We start from the raw sequence: 22445 nt of genomic DNA on the forward strand, positions 1-22445 counted from the left end.
ATACACTTTGCGTTTCTGTACGTCGCAGTCGGAAAAAGTATTAGATGATTATGGTCGGTTGTCCTGGGATTGACTCTGTCCCGAGTCCGACAGAATAACTCTTCTACGCCCGACGAAGATGACTCAATGTCAGCTCGCTCTTCACGACTTTCTCACCTGTGACGAGCCATGTACTGGCCCAATGGAGTACCTCGGGTCTATGCGGTCAATGGCCCTGCGATTCCCTTCGTGCCGTCCGACGATACTGAAGAATTAGATTTGGAGCGCTCTGTGGAACAGAGACTATCGCTGAATGACAATGGACCCAAGGAACCGTCCAGGGAGGAGGTGGCCTGGGCTGATGAGGCCATTGACGGCATCTGCGTCTCTCGGAGTGGCCATATGTTTGCGACTATGACGGATACTTCAATAGCTGTGTGGCAAACAAAAGTATGTCTCGGTTGAGTGATATCTACTTGGACGTATACATGTGTTGACTGGTCCCTAGCCGACCGCTGTTGTCGCCGCTGTCGCCCGATCCGCTTCGTCACTTAACACTTATGGCCCGAATGTAGCTTTGCTGATGCACCCCGACTCGACGATAATTGTTGTTCAGACGCTCAACGGATACCTCCTCACGTATACAGTTGCTACCGATCCACATGGCCATGTCTATCAGCAGCATTTCGATCACTCTGCCCAAACCCGCCGGCAGCAGCTTGCCCGCGAGGAGGATGCGAATGGCGTCCGGGACGCCAGTATTCGCTTTAGGATGGCTATTAAGATAGAATCTGGAATTGTGAAAGCTCTGGCGCTGGACAGCGAGCTTGTGGTTGCTACCGTGAAACCTGCGGCAATTCAATGCATTCGATGGACACCTGATGCGCACGGCGCCCAGACGACCTCGGAATTGCTAAGCCGCATATTGGGCGTGTCTAAGCGGACTTCTATTACAGAGATGGTGTACGATCGTGCTATCAATCTCTTGGTGTGGGTTACGAATGAAGGGCAGGCGTACGCAGTTCAACGCGTACCTGAGGGCTCGCGTGATCCGGAGAACCCGAAGAAGCTCTTCAACGGCCACTGTTTCCACAGTCCGAAGAACGACGGTGAGAAAGCGCTCAGGGTTGCTGTCAATGCTCGGTTCTCACTGCTTACTGTAAACTGCGCCAACGGTGACATCTTTGTGTATACCGCTAAAGACTACCTTGGAAATGTCCCACTATCTCATAAACTGCAACTCCCAGCATCGCCTCACACAACAGGCAATTTAAGTTTCATGTCCTATTCACCGGATGGCTACTGTCTCTTCGCAGGCTACGAGCGTGGTTGGACAACATGGAGCGTGTTCGGCAAGCCGGGAGGGAATAGTTTCTCGACGGACAGGTCTCTTGCCGAGACCAATGCCGAGGATTGGCTAACAGGGGTCTCATATGGGTGTTGGATAGGTGGAGGCTCAGATATTATCTTGACCGCACAGAATGATCGTCGTCTATGGATTTTGGAGACGGCACGGAGCGCTTTGACCGGCTGCTTTTCATCCGCGAATCTGGCTAGAGGCTTACTGCAGACTGGAACCGAGATCATTCTGTATCGAGGGCACGACTTACCCGACCTTATGACTATCTCGGGCAAGGACTCCCTCTGGCATCATGCGCAATATCCCCCGACCTACCTCCACTCGCAGTGGCCCATTCGTTCCAGCGTAGTCTCCCAAGATGGGAGATATGTAGCAATCGCAGGCAGAAGAGGCTTAGCACATTACAGTGTCAACAGCGGACGCTGGAAAGTCTTTGAGGACTCTAAAATAGAGAACTCGTTCGCGGTCCGGGGTGGTATGTGCTGGTATGGACATATCCTGATAGCCGCCATTGAAAGCGATGGGTCATACGAGGTGCGTACCATATCTTTTCAAGAATATGTCGGGGAAACTAACTGATATAGCTGCGTTTATACTCCCGAGAGCTGCCCCTGAACAATCAATCGATCTTGCACATTGAGTATCTCCCTTCACCCGTCGTCTTCATCGGTCCGTCGGGTGAGGACTCCATTCTCGTTTACACCTATGATAACATCTTATATCATTTCATCATTAATTCTATGCACACTCGAATCACACTTGTTCCAGTCGGCCAAATTGCGTTTAACGGCATTGTGCGAGCGCCCACGCGAGTCCGGGCGATCAGTTGGGTTTTGCCGGAAGATCAAATGCGTAAGTGTGTCTGTTTCATGTTGGCAAGTGGCGGGTCTGACAGCAGCAGGTGATGGCGACCCATCTCAAGATGTGAAAGTAGCATCTGTCCTTCTTTTGGTCGATGGCAATTTGGTCTTGCTACAGCCGTCCCAATCGCCCAACGGGGACTTGAAGTATGACATGCGGGTGGTATCGCATGATGTCGAGTACTACATTCTGATGCGTGACCAATTGTCATTCAACTTTGCTCCGCCATTGGATGAATCTCGTCCAGCCAGCCCGTCGGCCGAAATGGCTTTGAATATGCATAATCATAACCTATCATTGAGGGACTCTCTGTGGACCTTTTGTGGCAAAGACCTCCTTGCCTGGGGGGATGTGCAAGATGTCTTGCGACGAGAAGATGTGCCGAAAGCGATTGAGATACCCTTGGACTTTTATCCTCTATCTGTTTTGTTGAACAAGGGCATTGCTTTGGGCGTAGAGTCAGAAATGACCCAACGACGTGATGCCACCTTTGCCGTGTTGAAGTTTGCCATTCGAGTAAGTCAAACTGACCTTTGCAATAGCCTCTTGACTAACTATATAGACACACCTCTTCCTTCCATACTTTTTGCAATACTGCTTAGTTCATGGAGATATGCCAGCTGCGCTGTCACTATGTCAACATTTCTCTCATCTTTCATACTTCCCGCATGCCCTTGAAATCCTCCTTCACCACGTTTTGGACGATGAAGTCGACAATGAAAGTCGAGATAGCAAAGTCGAGAACCCTTCGCAGAAGCATGATCCTCTACTTCCATCGGTCATCTCCTTCCTCCAAGCCTCGCTTCCTGAGCGGGTGTATTTGGACATTGTTGTTCAATGCACGCGGAAGACGGAACTCCGTTCATGGCGCACTCTCTTCGCCCATCTCCCACCACCAAGAGACCTATTCGAGCAGGCTCTCAGGCTCGACTCTCTTAAGACAGCCGTCGGCTACCTTCTAGTGCTGCAGGCGTTTGAAGATGACGACGGCCACGAGGCACCCATTGAAGACTATGTCGTTCGACTGCTCGTGCTGGCCTCACAAAAGGGCGACTGGGAGCTCTGCGCCGAGCTGGCAAGGTTCCTCATTGCTCTCGACGGGTCTGGCGAGATGCTTCGACGGGCTATTGACCGGACGGGTCTCCGAAACGGGGGGCTCCCAGGCGCCGGCTTAAATGGATCCGGAACCAGTGTCAAGGGGCTCGGGCTAGCCATCACACCATCCTGGTCGTCACTATCTGCCGCATCCTCCATCTCGCCCCGCCAAAGCATTTCTCGCCAGGGAAGCAACACATCCCGGACCCAAGACAGAATGGACAGCGTTGACGAAGTGTCCTGATATATCGCCACATCTGTACAGTACATAACATGCCATCCATCCACAACCATACATAGCCATAGCCATAGCCACAGCCATAGCATAAGTGAATTGAATCGATTAAATGCAATTGCCATTGATAACCTTACAATAAATACAAATATCTATGATGATCATCACTTCATTCCATGCACAGGTATCAATCAACCAATCACTCCCATATCATATTCATACCCCAAACCCAACACAAGAACAAAAAGAATCAAAATTAAAAAACAGAAGAAAAAAAAAAAAATTCAATCCAGACTCATCCTCCACAACCCATCCCCCAGATAATGTCCATCCTCCATCACAATCCCCTTCCCCTTACTCTTCATGTCCTCGGTGCCGACCTTCAACGTGCCCACAAGACACGCCGTCTCCTTGCCCTCCGCCAGAACAGCCACCACCTGGCCCGCCTCCAACGCATCCTCCTTCTCCGGTAGCCGGCCGCCGGGACTCGTCAGCCCGGGCGCCATCAACGTCGCCCCGGACAGCACGAACCGGATCGCGCCGCGGTCGATCTGCACCGTCGGCAGCGCGGTCGGGTACTGGTGGAGGAGCTTGAGGTGCGGGATCGGGGGGCCGTCTAGCGGTTGGTAGAAGAGGGGTGTGGAGTCGATGGTGTAGAGGGTGCATCTTTCGGGGCTGGATTGTCAACTTTGTTAGTATGGGTTTCTCTTTTTGGGTCTGTTGTGGTGGGGGAGTGTGGTGCGGTGCATGTGAGGGGGTTGATTTTATCCATCTATCGATTCCCTATGGATGCGCTATAGCGTAATATCTCTTTATATCCGGGGGTATAGATATGCATGGAAGGCAGGGTAGTAAGAAGGAAAGAAAAAAAACGGAGAGAGGTACAGTTTCACAGCATCGAGCTGAGCTTTCTTGGGCAGGATGTCATCAATGTAAGGTTCGAAGCCCGGGTAAGCTTCGACGAAGCGTTGGCGCAGGCCGCGCTGCACGCTGGATTTCACCTTTGAGCGGTTGCTCGTCGGGATCCTATTTTTGTTCAAACATTCCTTTGTTAGTTGAAATTCCTTTCAAGTTCATGTGTTTGTTTGGAGAGTGGTTTCTGGGGCCGGTTTGTTTTTCTGAAGGTGTGAGGTCATGCGTCGGAGGTTTTGGAACTTGGTTGCTTGCGCTGAGGTCTGGGTTGGGGGGGGGGGTTCGGGTTGGGGGAATTGAGAGGTTGGCATGTCGGAGGTAGGATTCACAGCTTCCAATGCTTTTTACTTACTCCTTCTTGAACATTTTGCGTAGTGTTCTGTTATTGATGTTGGTACTGGCGATGAGGTTAAACTGCGCGCTTGGCGGGGAGAGGTGGACGCGGGGAAGGGCTACCAGTGTCACGTGTTGGCCTCAGCTACCGTCACATTTTTTCAAGTTACACAATAAAAGTATATGGTTTATTTACGGAGAAAACATGGTTCGTGGTATAAATTGTTATTTTTCATTCATATCATCTACAATTTAAGGTATCTGACTTAGCCACGGGCGGCACCGGCCTTGATCAGGAGAACATCACCGTCCTCAACGACGTAGTCCTTACCCTTGGTCATAACCTTACCAGCAGCCTTGACGGCGGCTTCATCACCGTACTCGCGCATAGTGGCATAGTTGTAAACAATGACCTGGATGAAAGTCTTCTCAAAGTCGGTGTGAATGACACCGGCAGCAGCAGGGGCCTTGATACCCTTGCGGATGGTCCACTGGCGGACTTCGTCGGTACCAGTGGTGAAGAAACTGGCCAGGTTCAAAGAAGTACGCATGGTGGTGATCACCCTGGGAAGAGCAGACTTGGTGCCCAACTTCTTGCACTCCTCGAGGGCCTCGGCCTCAGTCTCGAACTGGGTGAGGCGCTCCTCGAAACAGGCGGAGAAGGGGAGCAGAGGGTCACCAGGAGAGTTGTCGTCAATCCACTTCTTGACAACAGGGAGGTACTTGTTCTTCTGGCGAACGTAATCTCTCTCGCTCAGGTTAACGAGGTAGACAACGGGCTTAGCAGTGAGGAGCTGGAGAGGGTTGATGACCTCGACCTAAGAGTCGTTAGTGCCAAGCATACAAAAACGCATTGACTATGACATAGAATAGAAGACAAAGTGATATCAGATAGGACGTAATCTCATGTGACCTCGCGTTGGTATAAGAGGAGGCCTTTCGACGAGCTGGGTTATATTCGAGCAAAGCTCTTATTCATCATATGAAAGTTGTGCCAAGGGGTGTGGAAAGAAAAAAAAAAAAAACAGATATCACATACCTCCTTGGGGCTCCAGTCGGCCTTGCGGACATCGTTGCCGGCCTTCAGGTGCTCGAGGATCTTGGCCACAGTGGCTTCCTCCTCGCGCAGCTTCTTCATCTCCAGAGACTGTCCACCACGCTTCGTCTGCTTTGTCAAGCCCTCCAGAGCCTTCTCAACGAACTCGATATCCTTGACACGGAGCTCCTCACTGATGATGTTCAGATCACGAGAGGGGTCAACGTCACCCTCGACGTGGATAATCTCAGCATCATCGAAGCAACGCACGACCTGGAAGATGGCATCGACGGCACGGATGTGGGACAAGAAAGCGTTACCGAGACCAGCACCGGTAGAGGCACCACGAGTCAGACCGGCGATATCATAGACCGTCAAGTTGGCAGGAACCTGCGACTTGGGCTTGTAGTGCTCGCACAACCAGTCGAAACGGTCATCGGGGACGATGACACGCGCCTCTTCGGGGTCAATGGTGGCATAGGGAAAGTTGGCCGGGTTACCCAAGTTGGACTTGGTAATGGCTTGGAAGAGCGTCGATTTACCGACGTTGGCCAGACCAACCTATGGCAAGTTAATGTTGAACATTTTTGTTTTCCTTGACAGGACTACATTGTGTGTTGATGTGGAAAGAGAAAGAGAGAGAGAAAAAAATTTCAGGGGGAAGGTGAGGATAGTGTGCTTAAATAGGGTTAGGGAAAAATAGGATGGCTGGGAAGTGGGCGTAAAAAAAAAAAAAAGAAAAATAGCCGGTGGGGTCAATGCTCACATACGATACCGCTCTTCAGGTTATTTCCTGGACGGCCCAGAAGGACCTTCTCTTGCACAACAGCTTTCTTGGGAGGCATCTTTTTGTTGGATTTCTTCTTCTTGCTGGAGTAGCTCCGGTAGGAGAAGAAAGAGAAAGTGGACGGAGGGGTGACGCGGGGACGGCAACAGTAGGATTGGAGGCGCGAGGCCAAAGCAGGACCAGCTGCGGTTCGTTCTAATCGAAGAGGCAGAGAAAGGAAAAGAAACACGGAGGGGGATTGGGTGGACGACGTTTTGACGGTGCCCACACCTTGCTGGTGGGCGAATTGAACGGGCAAGAAAGAAAAAATTAGGGAAGAGGAGGGGTCAATGAGGGGTAGCAATTGACTGTTACTGGTACACCTCAGCGTAATAATATGGGAACTTCTTTTTTTTTCCTCTCTCTGGTCGAGTGTGAAAAGGCAAAATAAAAAAAAATCAACGAATGCTGAGTTCTCTCTGCCTATGACGCGCTCTGCTCCCTCGCCTAAACACCCTTTCTCTTTCCTTCTCTTTCCGGCCCGAACGCCTTCACCGCCCACGTGATCCGGATGCCCTCTTCGGGTGGCTTCCGGATTGCATGATGGATTACGTCATACCCACAGACCTGGCATTCATGAGATGGTCCTCGATGTTCTGCGTAGGATAGAATATAATGCTAAAGAATCATAAAGCCGAAAGGATGAGTTCTAGTTGATATTCCTAACTAGTAACTGATCTACTCATTCATCCAGACCCTATGCAAGCTTTGATGTAAGCTACCTTCTAGTACTACAAAGAACCCACTCACAAAGTCGTTTATAATATATATATTGCTCATTATGTTGGTTAATTCCACTCCACCCGCAATTGACATACAGTCGGTGAAAAAAAAAAGAAAGGGTATAAATTAATTAATTAAATATAACAGTGTACGTTGCTGCAATGATCGTTATAGTGCTTGTATGACTTGATGTTCCCGATTAACCTCCCCACGAGAATTCATTCTGCATCCATATTCTCTCGCACTGGGTATATATCATTAAACATTTCCATCACAATAATGCCGTAAGAGATGGGTGGGTCAAAAGCGAAGAATGAGACCAGTCAGCCTTGGCTGGTCGCCATGACCAATGCTAGTCTGTCATACACCCCCAAAGGTGACAGGTGACGGTCATCTGGCCCGCAGGCATTCCGGCTTTTCTACACTGCAACTGTGGTTTTCTTACATGGGCTGCAGTTCAGCCATGATGTCTGGTCGAGTCAGGCCGGCGGCATAGCATAGCTACATTGCGGCCTTCACCGCAGCTTCCGCGATGGAGCGGTATTCAGCGCACTGTTTCACAAGGCGCCGTATCCCCTCAAAGGCTTTGCAGAAAGCTTGAGAGGCCAGAAAATCCTCCGTCCGGCTGATCAGTTTCAAATTATATCCTCGATGAGTATCTTGAGGGTTACGTATGATACTCCATGAAAGCGTTATTGACGCAACCACTGGGTAATAGATCAAAGACCTGCAGGAAACGTTAGCAACTTTCAAGGCGATGTGCCCAGTGATACTGACCCGAAAAAAGGTATATTCTCCTGCGACAAATAGTTTGTAAGGTTGATAGACGCCCTCGCGGCTTTTGTGCAGAGTGACGTAGACAACAATACCCTGGGATTGGATAACGAGGCGGGCGAGCTCGTAAAGTCATTCTTCTCCATCAGATCCGTCCCGATGCTTAGTCCCCCGGAGACAACACGACGGTGAACTGCGATCATGCAGTGAAAGTACGAATAATGTAGCAGGAGTAACACCGGCGACATTTTTGACCGGTGGCGATCGGTTCCGGCATTTTCCGGCTGATATTCAAGAGGAATGTTTCGTTTCCACTCCTGGAGCTTCTCGTCTAGCACTCCGGCCGAAGCGATGATCTGGCTCAGGGGCCTATCCTCCGCAGCGGGGGAGTAAAGATCCTTATAAAGCTGCCCCTTGATCATGGCAAGCTGACAACTTGACCGGAACGCATTGAAGCTTCCAGATAGATCACTGGTTGGCATAGTATATTTGCTGTCAGTTGGTGCTTCCATTGGTAACGTCGCACTGAAGTCTTCATCGCTTTGCGCTGGCGGTTCACAGAACCGAAGGGATAATCTGCTTAGAATTAGTCCAGACCTTATGGAGTCGAATGCCAGTCACGATAGCCATACTCTCGGTCTAAGCAGTAAGCGATCCAAAATACTGTCCGCCTGTGCTGGATCTCTTGTAAACACAAAGGAGAGCCATCTTCTGTCTGGCCCAAGCCAAGCTCGTGACAAATGCGAACAGCAGCGGAGATTAAAAAACCACAAGGATTTTCAGCCGATGTTCCCAGAAAAAAAGTAGCCTATACGACAAGTTAGCTCGGTTCATGCGCCTATCAATATGTGAGTGTTGAGTCATACCAATAGTAGAAGCGCTTGGAGGCCTAATAGGTCTGGGGGGCCAAGACAGAGCTCATTCACAATTTCTAATGCGTTTTGGATGAACAGCCAGCTTTTCTGATGATGATCTGTCCCAGACCCCTCGTCTAGAGGGCGGATCATGTATGCCGTTGCTAGTACTGCATTTATGCAGGCCCATTGACTCGGTGTTTGAACTCTCATGTCCAAGCATTTCTGATTGAAGAGTGATAGCAGCTCAGACCGCTGGAAAATTGGGAACAGCATATTGAAATCCTCGATGAAATCTTGTACGAGGGAGACAGTCTCCTCTTTTGTTGGCAGTGAGCAAAACACTCGGTAGGGGAATGCGCCGTCGAGAGGACTATTGGTTGCATTTTCATCAAGATCTTTCGCGGACAGTAATGAAGAGAGGTTCTCTAACGATACGTTTCCAGCTTTCTGAGATATCCACTCCATCCCTTTTTGAGAGATAGCCGAGAAGCCTAGAATCGTATTAGCTCACATAGATCTCACTGGTAGAGAAGATTATTGAGTAAACAGAAGTCTGACCTCTCGCAAGTGGTGCTTCGACCAACGACCGCGGAATCAAAAAAGATGCAAGACACGGCGGCCAGTTCTCTACTTTTTTAGTTGAGAATAATATGCCTGGATTAGCATCAGCACTGCTAGTAGTGCTCACGCGGTTTGGCTCCCGGCCAGCGTAAAAACTTGCAAAATCCGGGTCACTTGCGGTAATCTTATCGGAGTGTTCTAACACAGGGGCATTTGAGCACAGAAATTCTTGAGTAGTACTTGTGCTACTCTCGCTCAGTCTAAGCCCCATATCATGTAATCGAGATTCCATTCGTTCGATGTTCGTTTCCAGTCGGTTGATCATCACACGCCTTCACTTAACATGTAAGACTTTTGCCCTGTAAATACACAATCTTGATACTTAAGCACTACAGTACCTTCTCATATCTGCTCTGTATCTCTCCTCATTGCGCGTACTAGAAGCGCGTCGCTCTCGGCACATAGAGCATTTGAGCATCGCACCGAGGTCGCCACTCTGTTTCTTGCGACGGCATGCATTGCAAACCTGGGGGGTCATCAGTAACGTATTGTGGCTACATGAACCGGACCGCGCACTTTCTGTCTTGGAGACTCCTGTTTCGCAACCCCTATATCTGCCTGCGCAAGTGTCCTGGTCATGGGATCATGAGGTATATGTCGATGAGAATCCACTTGCTGGCTGCTGCGACTCATTATTCGATAATTGGGAAGTCGACAAGTACTATGTGGTGATGTTAAGAAAAGGTGAAATAGAAGGAATGGGGAAAGATCCCAAGGATTTGTCGTGGCGCCATCATGATCTGGGACGTTGGTCTGGAGCGGAGTAACCACTGTCGATCTTGAGACACAGGGCAGGCCTTATTCGGGAAATCCTCCAGCCGAATGCTGTTGCAGGAGCCTATGGCCGGGTCGTTGCTGAGACTAAACCCTTCGCATGTCTTGGCAACCCCGGATGGCGGATGTTCGTTCTGTACTGTAAGTTACACGGTATTGATACAGCTCAGACTTGGCTCGGCCACAGACACCCGCTCACCTCCGAAGACATGGGATCGGTTGTTTGATATCCATCCCCTAATCAACTCCAGGCTGCAGCTAGGTGGAGCGCCCACGTTTTCTATCCCTAGAAGCACATATATATACCGTCAGCATGCCCCGTCCGGTAATGTGGTTGGCTCGGAAATCGGGAGTCAAAACAATAAGCTCTTCTAGATCACATAATTGCTAGGGTAGGGCTCGACATATCAGGATAGCCACTTTCCGATAAGGCATTGCTCGGACCCCGGACGTTCGCTGTGCAGCGGAGTGTTCATCCGCATCTTTTAACATTATTTTGCCCCTTGGATGTGGACCCTTCTCGCCGGTTGCATGCGCGTAGACGATTAGAATGGAGTTCTATATAATTATCTACTTGCCCCTGTGGCAGTTGTATCCTTAGTTAGACAACCCAGCTTAAGTCTTTTCAGGCAAGATCTCTAGTTTTTATATTGAGTTGGTTAGCGTAAAGCTTTGGTCCCCACTGACAGAAAGGTATTTGTCGACTCTTGTCGCACACCTTTCGTGCTTCATCAGTGACGCCAAGGGAACATTGCCAACTGATCTTCGGTCTGCGTCGTCAATGGGAGGAACAGTCTGAAGCCGGAGGCCAGTCAATTCAAAATGTCCTTCTTAGGGGCAGTCAATGCAAACGTTCCCCAGCAGCAGTCCGTGGTTAGTCATAACAACCCTCTGCGGAACCATGGCGATACAGATGACGATACCCCATCGACTTCAGCCACTCAGTACGCCGATCGAGACAAGAGCGAGGATGCGTTGACACTGCAGGAGGATAACGAAGAGAAGATGGAGGCTCGGGTGGGTGATTTAGCTCGACGACTCACCCGTCAATCGACTCGCTTCTCTGCGAAAGGGACCCTTGAAAATCCGTTCTTTGTGAAGGACCCCGAATCAACTCTCAACCCTGATAGTCCGAATTTTAAGCCAAGAGACTGGCTTAAGATGCTGCTTGCCATTCGCTCTAAAGACCCTGAGCAGTATCCAGACCGAACAGCTGGCGTTGCCTTCAAGAATCTAAACGTTCATGGATTCGGATCTCCAACAGACTATCAAAAGGATGTCTTGAACTCGCTCCTAGAGATAGGCACTATTGCCCGCAAGTTGATGGGGATCAAAATGCAAAAGATCCAGATCCTTCGGGAATTCGATGGCTTGGTGAAAAGTGGTGAGATGTTGGTGGTGCTAGGAAGACCGGGAAGTGGATGTTCTACGTTTCTCAAGACAATTTCTGGGGAAATGAACGGGATTCAGATGTCAGATGACTCGACACTCAACTACCAGGGTATGCATACACATTTTACTCCTCCAGCTCCCCACACCCACCAACCTACCCTCTTGTGGATACTGACCGCGACGCTTAGGTATACCTGCAAAATTGATGCACCACGCGTTCAAGGGCGAAGCGATTTACTCAGCTGAGACAGATGTTCATTTTCCACAGCTGTCTGTTGGTGACACTCTGAAGTTTGCTGCCCTTGCCCGAGCCCCTAGAAATCGCTTGGAGGGCGTTAGTCGGCAGCAGTATGCTGAACACATGAGAGATGTGGTAATGACAATGCTGGGACTATCCCATACGATCAACACCCGTGTTGGCAACGATTATGTCCGAGGAGTCAGCGGTGGAGAGCGAAAGCGTGTCAGTATTGCAGAAGCTACACTGAGCCAGGCACCGCTTCAGTGCTGGGATAACAGCACCAGAGGTCTTGATAGTGCCAATGCTTTGGAATTTTGCAAGAACTTAGCCTTGATGAGTAAATACGCTGGCACTGCTGCCTGCGTGGCTATTTACCAGGCATCGCAAAACGCATATGACGTGTTTGATAAGGTGACGGTACTCTATGAAGGAAGGCAAATCTATTTTGGCCGAACGACGGAGGCTAAGCAGTTTTTTGTGGATATGGGATTTGAGTGCCCTGACCGGCAGACAACGGCTGATTTCTTAACGTCTCTTACCAGCCCTTCAGAAAGAAAGGTCCGCCCCGGTTTTGAAAACCGCGTGCCTCGAACTCCAGATGAGTTTGCCGCTGCATGGAAACGAAGCGACGCTCGGGCGAAGCTGATTATGGAAATCGATGAGTTCGAGAAACAGTACCCAATTGGCGGCGCCTCCTATCAATCCTTTATTGATGCCCGCAAAGCTATACAGGCAAAACATCAACGCGTCAAATCCCCTTACACGATCTCGGTATGGGAGCAAATCCATCTTTGTGTTGTCCGCGGTTTTCAGCGCCTCCGAGGTGATTCCAGTTTAACAGTAACTGCTTTGATTGGCAACTTTATTATAGCCTTAATTGTTGCTTCAGTTTTCTTCAACCTCAAAGATAATTCTGCCAGCTTTTACTCTCGAGGAGCTTTACTGTTCTACGCAGTGCTTCTAAATGCGTTCTCCAGTGCCTTGGAAATTTTGACTCTGTACGCTCAAAGGCCAATTGTGGAAAAACAAGCTCGTTATGCATTCTATCATCCATTTGCAGAAGCTGTTGCGTCTATGTTGTGTGACACACCTTACAAAATTGTCAACTCAATCACCTTCAACCTCCCGTTGTACTTTATGACCAACCTACGGCGCGAAGCAGGAGCTTGGTGGACATTCTGGCTTTTTTCAGTGATCACCACATACACCATGTCAATGATCTTCCGAACGATTGCAGCCACATCTCGCTCTCTGTCTCAAGCACTTGTCCCTGCGGCAATCTTGATCCTGGGAATGGTGATCTATACAGGGTTTGTTATTCCTACCAGAAATATGCTCGGCTGGTCCCGTTGGATGAACTATATTAACCCCATATCCTATGCCTTTGAGAGCTTCATGGTGAATGAGTTCCATGGCCGCCACTTTGAATGCTCCCAAATTATCCCATCTAAAGGAGCGTACGACAGTATGCCGATGCAGAATCGGATTTGCTCTACAGTTGGAGCAGAGACTGGCTCAGATATTGTGCAAGGGACAGTCTATCTTGCACAGAGCTTTCGGTATGTCAAAGGGCATTTGTGGAGAAACCTGGGAATTATGATCGGCTTCCTAGTGTTCTTTGCTTTCACTTACCTTGCGTCTACGGAATATATCTCAGAGCAGAAATCGAAAGGTGAAGTGCTCTTATTTCGCCGTGGCCATCAACCCAAAATAGCCCTGGATAAGACCGATTTGGAGTCGCCCCAGCCTGGTGGTGCACCGAAAACCGATGAATCTGCTCCTCAAGCGTCAGCGGGAATCCAAAGACAAACCGCAATCTTTCAATGGAAGGATGTCTGTTACGATATAAAGATTAAGGGACAACCTAGGAGAATTCTGGATCACGTTGACGGTTGGGTTAAGCCTGGTACCTGTACCGCCCTGATGGGAGTATCAGGAGCAGGTAAAACAACGTTATTGGATGTGCTCGCCACACGCGTTACCATGGGAGTTATTACAGGCGAGATGCTTGTGGATGGACGTCCTCGTGACCAATCCTTCCAGCGTAAAACAGGATACGTGCAGCAGCAGGACCTTCATCTGTCTACATCTACTGTTCGTGAAGCCCTCAGATTTAGCGCAATATTGCGTCAGCCAGCGCACGTCAGCCACCAGGAGAAAATTGACTACGTTGAGGAAGTGATCAGACTCCTTGGTATGGAGGCTTATGCTGATGCAGTTGTTGGAGTGCCTGGAGAAGGTTTGAACGTCGAACAGCGTAAGCGCTTGACCATTGGAGTTGAACTTGCTGCAAAGCCCCAACTTTTGTTGTTTTTGGACGAACCTACTTCAGGTCTTGACAGTCAAACCTCCTGGTCAATCCTGGATTTGATCGATACTTTAACCCAACACGGCCAGGCAATCCTTTGTACTATCCATCAGCCCTCTGCGATGTTGTTTCAACGGTTTGATCGCCTTCTTTTCTTGGCTAAAGGTGGAAAGACAATCTATTTCGGTGAAATTGGGCAGAACTCTTCTACCCTATCAAGTTACTTTGAACGCAATGGCGCACAGCACCTATCTCCTGGAGAGAACCCAGCCGAGTGGATGCTGGATGTGATTGGAGCAGCGCCAGGATCTCACAGTGACATAGACTGGCCGAAGGTGTGGCGCGAAAGCCCCGAGCATGCGAAGGTTAAGGAACATCTTGCCGAGCTGAAGTCAACCCTATCTGTGAAACCAGAGGAGAACTCCGACCCAGAGGCCTTTAAGGAATATGCGGCACCGTTCTATATTCAGTTATACGAATGTCTGATCCGTGTCTTCGCCCAATATTACCGCACACCAAGCTATATCTGGTCTAAAACTGCCCTTTCCATTCTGACCTCCATTTATATCGGGTTCTCCTTTTTCCATGCCAAGAATTCAATTCAAGGGATGCAGAATCAGATGTTCAGCGTATTTATGTTGATGACGATCTTCGGTAACTTAGTACAACAGATTATGCCTCATTTCGTCACGCAACGGTCACTATACGAAGTCCGTGAACGCCCATCGAAAACATATTCTTGGCAAGCCTTTATGACAGCTAATATTCTTGTTGAATTGCCTTGGAATACGCTAATGGCAGCGCTGATGTTCTTCTGTTGGTACTACCCGATCGGGCTGTATAATAACGCGAAGCCTACAGACGCAGTGACTGAACGTGGAGGTCTCATGTTCCTGCTTATCTGGGTATTCCTACTCTTTACTTCTACCTTTGCCCATATGGTTATAGCAGGTATAGAGCTGGCCGAGACAGGTGGTAATATTGCTACCTTGCTCTTCTCTCTCTGCCTTATTTTCTGCGGTGTCCTTGCAACCCCAGATAATATGCCTGGATTCTGGATCTTCATGTATCGTGTATCACCATTCACCTATTTGGTCTCTGCGATGTTGTCTACTGGTCTGTCTGGGACCGATGTTCAGTGCGAGGCAGTTGAGTTTCTCCACTTCGATCCCCCGGCAAATCAAACCTGCCAGCAATATATGGCAGCGTATATCCAGGAAGCCCAGGGATACCTACAGAACCCGGAAGCCACAGCTGATTGTGCCTTCTGTACGGTCAGCAAAACTGATACGTTTCTTGCCTCGATAGTAAGCAAGTATGACGAAGCCTGGAGGAACTTCGGTCTGATGTGGGTGTACATCGCGTTCAATATTGGTGCAGCAGTTTTCATTTACTGGCTGGCCCGCGTCCCGAAGGGGAAGAGAGCATCTGGCTAGAACAGGTATATCTATACTTCTCACCTTGAGTCTCTATTCAAGACTGGTATAAACTGTTGCGAATATCGGTGAGATATTTCTTGTGAGATACCTTGCTACTGCCCCAAAGACGAGCATTCAGTTTGTACCTTTTTTTCCAACCTTCTACTTCTTGTCTCCTTTTAATTGACTTTGTATTCATTCTTTCTACCTTGAACCGAAAGTCGGTTCCACCCTTTTCGTCTTGTCTTTCATTCTTATACATCTACAAGTCCATATATTATACTGAGAACACTATATAGAGCCCCCCTCTTTTCTTTCATCATGTTTACTTATTTTTCAGTACATCAATTGCATGTGTAGTGCATGCCGTCGTGTGCAGCATTCTTTTTCCGCCAAGATAATCTCACCTTCAAGCTGAAGGTGTATTTATGTACTTATAAACTTCCTATTCCCCTGTAAATACAGCACCATAGAGAATAGCAATTGAACCCGCATTCGAATCATCAACACGACTAAGCCCTTGGTGTCAACCACCGGAATCAGAAACAATACCATAATGGCTCTCGAACTGGAAGTATTGTATGTCAGATTATAAGATTAGTGGACTTAATTCCAGCCTACTGCGGGTTGCCTAGAATTTTGTGATGTTGGTAATGCTCCGCAAGCCGAAACCCATCGCTGATTTATAGTAAATGTTGTAGATTATGGTTGGACACCGCGCCACGGTTCCTTGTCGGGATTCCACGGCTCTGAGAGACAGGACAGAGTTACCACTCGAACAATAACTTTGTTTAAAGTCCATGGCAGGTTTGTGGTCAATCTCAGATCTTGTATAATCTGCTGATGATCATAATAGATCGCCTTTTATCCTACAGTTGGAACTAGAATAGTCGTTCAGCGTACTAAAGAGCATACTTGATAGATAAACGTCTTGGCCGTCTTGGTATCGTCTGGGAAAGGTATGTGTAACCAAACATATTCTATGTTCTTGATTATACATGAGGAATAAAATAAAATAAGTAAATAGAAAAGAAAAGAATAGGAATGGCAGCAGACACTGTCATGCTCGGTAGTGGAAAAGGTATCCATTCTCGGATCCTCATCCTCTTCCCTGTCATTTAATGCAAGAGCTGTCACCAAGCCAAGAAACCATAAATCACAACATACAGAACCTATTCAAAGCTTACGATAACTGTACAGGTAAAACTTCGTACAGATATCTCTTCTCCAGCCTCTCTTTGCCAGCCATACCGCAATATTCAATCCCGACTCAATCGAAGATCGATACCAGACGAAAGCATCCCAACATTAAGTATCGGTCCATCGTCCAACCAGAATACATGATAAGCGCCGGACAATTAATCATGGGTATAGGCTGATAGGCTTAACCCAAAGTAGGAGCTCAGGATGCAGTGCGACGATTAGTGCACAGCCTAGTCTCATGGTGCTTGCTTTTTCTTTCTTGGCACCTGGGGATTTTGGCAGCCGAGGAGCTGGCGCCTATCTCACTCTCCGACCTCATGCCTTCCTCTCAACACCGATGGCTCACCAGGAATTCCAGAAAAAATGGGATTCCATATCAAACAGCTCTTCAGGAGGGACCGCCACAAGAAGCCAGAAAAGAAAACCGACGGTCCAGGCCAAGACCGAGTAAATAGGAATGGCGTATCAACTAATGCTGATGCGTCGGGCGCAGGCACCGCCCCAGCACTTGGAGAACCGGAGAACAGTTCCCAGAATCAGCAGGGAAGCGGTACAACAGAAAATTCAGATTCGGTCCAGTCGGACCGACAGTGTCTATGGAAGGCCGCCTATGCAAATCTGGATCCCGAGGAGCAACGAAGGCTGACGCTGCTCCATGAGTCAAATGGGGCCAATCATGCCAACCGCGAGTCTCAGATGTTAGACATAGTAAACTCGGTTATTGAGACGACAAAGAAGCAGTACGATGAGCATCAAAGAAGAGGGCTAAAGATCAAAAGATCAAGGGGAGACGACATCAACATCCGAGATTCTGCTCTCAAAATAGTTAGTGCTACACTATCTTTCACAGATATTATCGGTGCTGTCGCTGCTTTTGACCCCACAGGGTATGCGGACAGAGTCTGGCGATTGGTATCGTTGGGATTAGGTGTACGTGAAGTCGTTTTATGATGATACTTACACAAGATTGGCTGATGGGAAACAGATGGTCCAGAATCATCAAGATTTGCAAGCTTCAATTTTCGAAGCGTCGGGGTTCCTCACAGACGTTCTGAGTCGATGCGCCTTTATTGAGATTGACTGCTCAGGCCGGAGCAGCAACCTCAGGATGAAAGACATGCTCCGGAGTGCTATCATCCGCGTATATACTGCAACCTTACGTTATTCAGCTAAGGTTATTTCAACACAACAATCAGGGGCTGGGAGGAAATTTGTCCTTAGTGTGACAGCCCTTACTGACCAGCCTCTGAGTACACTCAAGGCCGCCATCAGCGAGGAGGAGGCGCAGTTGGAGAAATGGGTGTCGATTGATCAACGACTGTCCTGCCAAGAAAAGGCCGAGGATATCCTTAGTCAAATTGACAACGTGCTAAGCGGGATCCAGGATATCAGTCGAGAGATGGAGCTCTGCCAACTAACTATGGCTGACGGCGCTGCTTTGACTCGTACAAAAACCAACATGAGGCTGAGTGCCTGCCAGGAACTAGAACAGATCTGTTGAAACACATCACAGAATGGTCACACCTCTCTCAGAGCGAGCGTATCTTCTGGTTAAATGGAATGGCGGGAACAGGCAAATCTACTGTTTCACGTACTGTTTGCCGACTGCTCCAGGAAAAAGGCCTTCTAGGTGCAAGTTTCTTCTTTAGGAGAGGAAAGACGGACTGTGGGACAGCTGAAAAGCTGTTTCCGACCATAGCACGGCAATTGGTTATTCATGAGCCTCGACTGATACCCAGCATCCGGCGGGCAATTCAGAGGGATCCTTCCATATCAACGAAATCTCTCGTAGAGCAGTTCAATAGGTTGCTGCTTGAGCCGCTATCAGCCATCAAGGATGGCCGAGCGGAAGCTTCAGTCCTGGTAATAGTGATTGATGCGCTGGATGAATGCCAATCTGAAAATGATATTGAGCTTTTACTTCGCCTTTTGCCCATGGTGCCACCGTCAAGCTCGGTCTCTATTCGGGTTTTCCTGACCAGTCGCCCAGAGCTACCAATCCGCCAGGGATTTGATAATGTTTCGACAACCGCTCATCGTGATTTTAGCATCCATCAGATTGTGGAATCATCCGTTAAGTATGACATTTTGCTCTTCATATCTGATAGATTCGAAGAAATAAGACGAAAACACTCGCTTCCGCAAGAATGGCCTGGAGAGCAGAAAATTCAGGACCTGGTCAGCGTTGCGAACCCATTGTTTATTTCCGCCGCTACTATGTGTCGCTTTATCGCAGATAGAAAATGGGATCCTGAGAAGCGCCTAGCCCTTGTTCTAGGATCAGGAACTCAGTCGAACGCAGGCACAAGTCATATATCGAAACTCGAGCATACTTATATTCCGGTCTTCGAGCAAATTCTCCGTAGCGAAGACGAAGATGAAGATGAAGACGAGAGAGAGCAGCTGATATCTGAATATCGTGTGATTGTTGGCACCATCATCATTCTTGCCAATCCGCTTTCACTCGCCTCCCTCGCAAGTCTCCTAGAAATCTCGTCTAGTGACGTGAATCGTAGATTGGACTATCTACATTCGGTTTTAAGTATCCCTCCTGACCAAGATACTCCTATACAGATATTCCATCAATCATTTCGGGATTTTCTTCTTCATCCTAAAATCCGTACAAAGACTGATTTCTGGATTGATGAGAAGCAGACACATAAGGAGACACTACTCAGATGCATTAATGTGATGACCAGAACAAAAGGTGGACTTTCAAGGAATATTTGTCAATTGCCAAATGACGGAATATTGCGCGATGAGATAAGTGACGAAATTATTCGGGACAATATTCCAGCAGAACTTCAGTACTCGTGTCGTTACTGGATACATCATTTAGAATGCGGAAGCTATCGAATTACCGATCAAGACAATATCCACACCTTTCTGGAAACGTATTTTCTCCACTGGTTGGAAGCAATGAGTATCCTGGGGTTGGCATCGGAGACTGTGAGCGCCATCAGGATATTACAAACCTCGGTGCATGTAGGTTTAACATTCTCATAAGACCGGAATGATTCACCTTCTGAGTTTACGCTGACCTGCTTCAAGTCTGATTCCAGTTCAATAGTATCAGCATTTCTTTATGACGCAAATCGGTTCGTTTTAAAGAATATATGGATTGCCAACACTGCACCCCTTCAATTCTACTCTGCTGCCCTGATATTTGCGCCACAAAAGTCTATTGTGAGGAATACTTTTCATGATGACATATCTAGGCGCTTTGTTACGTTGCCTAGAGTGGAAGTAAACTGGGATTCACAACTCCTAACTTTGGAACATACTAAGGACGTGAATGTTGTTGCATTCTCGCCAGATGGTAGACTAATAGCCTCTGGTTCTAACGATTACACAGTAAAACTTTGGGATCCAAGCACAGGGATTTTACTCCACACCTTGGAGCACGATTATGATGTCTCAGCCGTGGCATTTTCAGTGGATAGTAAGTTGGTGGCAACCAGCTCTGGCGAAGATATTCAGCTGTGGGATATGGCTATAGGTGTACTGCAGAAGACTTTGGCAGAGCATACCTCTAGAGTGAAAGCCCTCGTGTTCTCACCAGATGGTAATCGACTAGTGTCGGGGTCCAACGATAATACAATCAAAATCTGGGATCTAGCTACTTGTTCAGTAGTACAAACCCTGAAGGACCATGAACACTTCGTTGAAGCAGTGGCAGTTTCACCAGATGGCAAGCTGATAGCATCTGGCTCTTTGGATTATACGGTCAGGGTTTGGGATACAGATACAGGAGCTTTGTTATGGACCTCAGAGCACGACGACTTCGTTAGTGCAGTGAGGTTTTCGCCGAACAACGAGCTCGTGGTTTCGGGCTCTAGGGACGGAACAATCCGGTTATGGGATGCAGCCACAGGGAAGCTGAGAAAAGCCTTACGTGCCGGCCGAATTTCGTCTTTGGCATTCTCACCTGATGGAAGGATGGCAACTGCTGGCGGACAGGATCTCCAATTATGGGATAAGAGCATGGATAGTCCGATCCAGACATTTAAGGGCCATGCTCGTGAAATCTTTGGAGCAACCTTTTCACCAAATGGCGAGCTGCTAGTGTCATGCTCTGCTGATAGTACCGTACGGATTTGGGACACAAACCTGGTTGCAGTGCCCAAAGCTCTCCAAAAGCATTCCTATGAAGTCGCTGCGACTAAAATTTCCCCAGATGGCAGGTTTCTAGGGTCAGGTTCCACTGATTATAAAATCCAGCTATGGAACCTTGCAACTGGCATGCCACTAGAGTTACTGGATGACTACTCAGGAAAGTCAAACACACTCGCATTTTCACCAGACAGCACTCTGGTGGCTTTTCGGCCGAGGTCTGATAGTGCCGCTATTCAACTATGGAGCACGGATACGTGTGAGCTTTACCAGACACTCGGGGACCATTCGAGTTCGGTTGATCGTGTCATATTTTCTCCTAATTGTCAGCAGCTTGTCTCGATTGACGAAGAATGGACAATTACCCTATGGGACATAAAAACAGGAGAACGACTCTATTCCATGGATGGGGGTAGAAGTTGGGTGTGTATAGCATTCTCACCAAGTGGCACAAAGCTTGCCTCAAGCTCTGGTAATGTGCTGCGAGTTTGTGATGCAACCACAGGCACATTGCAGCGAGAGCTAGACGGTCACAAAAGCAAAATTACAGCGGTGGCATTTTCGCCTGATGAAAGCTTCATAGCCTCGGGCTCTATTGACGCAAAAGTCCGTATTTGGGACTTAGCCACAAACAAACTGTCTCAAACACTCCAGGACTGCGGAGCAATTAATCAGCTAGCTATCTCTTCAAATGGAAGATTTGTCGTATCAGGGACTCTTTCTCAAACAATTCGTTTGTGGGACAGAGACACTGGAGAACTGCTCTTTACTTCTAACGGTAACTCGGTTCATTACCGAAACGGAACTGGACATTTGCGCTTTGCAACTGATGGCAATTATTTGGAAGCAGACTTTGGTGCATTTCGTATTGGTTCACACGGAGGTGCTCAAGAGCACAACTCCCTAGCTCCTCGACGAAAGGATATGATATTGGGAGACCAATGGCTATACATCGGACAAGAAAGGTTTCTGTGGTTACCAGTTGAGTACCGACCGAAGGTGTCTGCCTACTACAACGGTACGATTGCCATCGGAAACGTATCTGGTCTAGTATCGATCATCGGTGTTGATATCGAGGAGACGGCTGGCCATTCTTGATCTCTTTCAGACGACCTGGACATAGCTTCCTTTGCTCGGAGGATAACCGGAATTTCGTTTATTGTATGGGTAATGTGGAAACCAAAGACCCACTATCTGATGCACGTAGTAAGTATCCTTGTTTGGCATTCAATAAATGAACGAATTCAAATCCATACCATTATATGGAGACCCTGCCTTCTGACACTTACGTAGCACTCCAGTAACAAGATAAATGGAAGAACGATGTCACCATACAGGGTAGTTGAATGCTTATGCTGTGAGCAATTCTTGCGACACCGATAGG

At 48.3% G+C, this 22445-nt stretch overlaps 6 protein-coding genes across 6 annotated transcripts; 3 read left to right on the top strand and 3 right to left on the bottom strand.

The window, feature by feature from the left end:
- Positions 1-168: 168 nt before the first annotated feature.
- ABOM_007311 (RIC1 family protein) lies at positions 169-3539 on the top strand (the record flags this gene model as incomplete). The annotated part of the gene is made up of 5 exons (XM_022534440.1): positions 169-429; positions 488-1873; positions 1924-2191; positions 2241-2716; positions 2763-3539. 5 exons carry the CDS (start codon positions 169-171, stop codon positions 3537-3539), a joined length of 3168 nt encoding a protein of 1055 aa, XP_022387776.1.
- Positions 3540-3814: 275 nt separating this feature from the next.
- On the bottom strand, positions 3815-4808 carry ABOM_007312 (translation machinery-associated protein 20; the record flags this gene model as incomplete). Its single annotated transcript, XM_022534441.1, has 3 exons — positions 3815-4205; positions 4416-4556; positions 4795-4808. The coding sequence occupies 3 exons, from the start codon at positions 4806-4808 to the stop codon at positions 3815-3817; spliced, it is 546 nt and encodes a 181-aa protein (XP_022387839.1).
- Positions 4809-5041: 233 nt separating this feature from the next.
- ABOM_007313 (YchF/Obg family ATPase) lies at positions 5042-6656 on the bottom strand (the record flags this gene model as incomplete). Its single annotated transcript, XM_022534442.1, has 3 exons — positions 5042-5593; positions 5815-6372; positions 6582-6656. 3 exons carry the CDS (start codon positions 6654-6656, stop codon positions 5042-5044), a joined length of 1185 nt encoding a protein of 394 aa, XP_022387775.1.
- Positions 6657-7861: 1205 nt separating this feature from the next.
- Positions 7862-10245, bottom strand: ABOM_007314 (fungal specific transcription factor domain-containing protein; the record flags this gene model as incomplete). The annotated part of the gene is made up of 7 exons (XM_022534443.1): positions 7862-8087; positions 8138-8710; positions 8767-8942; positions 9001-9482; positions 9550-9884; positions 9951-10078; positions 10129-10245. The coding sequence occupies 7 exons, from the start codon at positions 10243-10245 to the stop codon at positions 7862-7864; spliced, it is 2037 nt and encodes a 678-aa protein (XP_022387773.1).
- A 963-nt stretch (positions 10246-11208) lies between these two features.
- Positions 11209-15763, top strand: ABOM_007315 (pleiotropic drug resistance family ABC transporter; the record flags this gene model as incomplete). Its single annotated transcript, XM_022534444.1, has 2 exons — positions 11209-11887; positions 11967-15763. The coding sequence occupies 2 exons, from the start codon at positions 11209-11211 to the stop codon at positions 15761-15763; spliced, it is 4476 nt and encodes a 1491-aa protein (XP_022387774.1).
- A 1548-nt stretch (positions 15764-17311) lies between these two features.
- ABOM_007316 (NACHT and WD40 domain protein) lies at positions 17312-22159 on the top strand (the record flags this gene model as incomplete). The annotated part of the gene is made up of 4 exons (XM_022534445.1): positions 17312-17878; positions 17934-18393; positions 18462-19933; positions 20000-22159. 4 exons carry the CDS (start codon positions 17312-17314, stop codon positions 22157-22159), a joined length of 4659 nt encoding a protein of 1552 aa, XP_022387804.1.
- Positions 22160-22445: the final 286 nt, after the last annotated feature.

Source organism: Aspergillus bombycis, assembly GCF_001792695.1.
Source record: "Aspergillus bombycis strain NRRL26010 chromosome Unknown contig00060, whole genome shotgun sequence".
NCBI lineage: Eukaryota > Fungi > Ascomycota > Eurotiomycetes > Eurotiales > Aspergillaceae > Aspergillus > Aspergillus bombycis.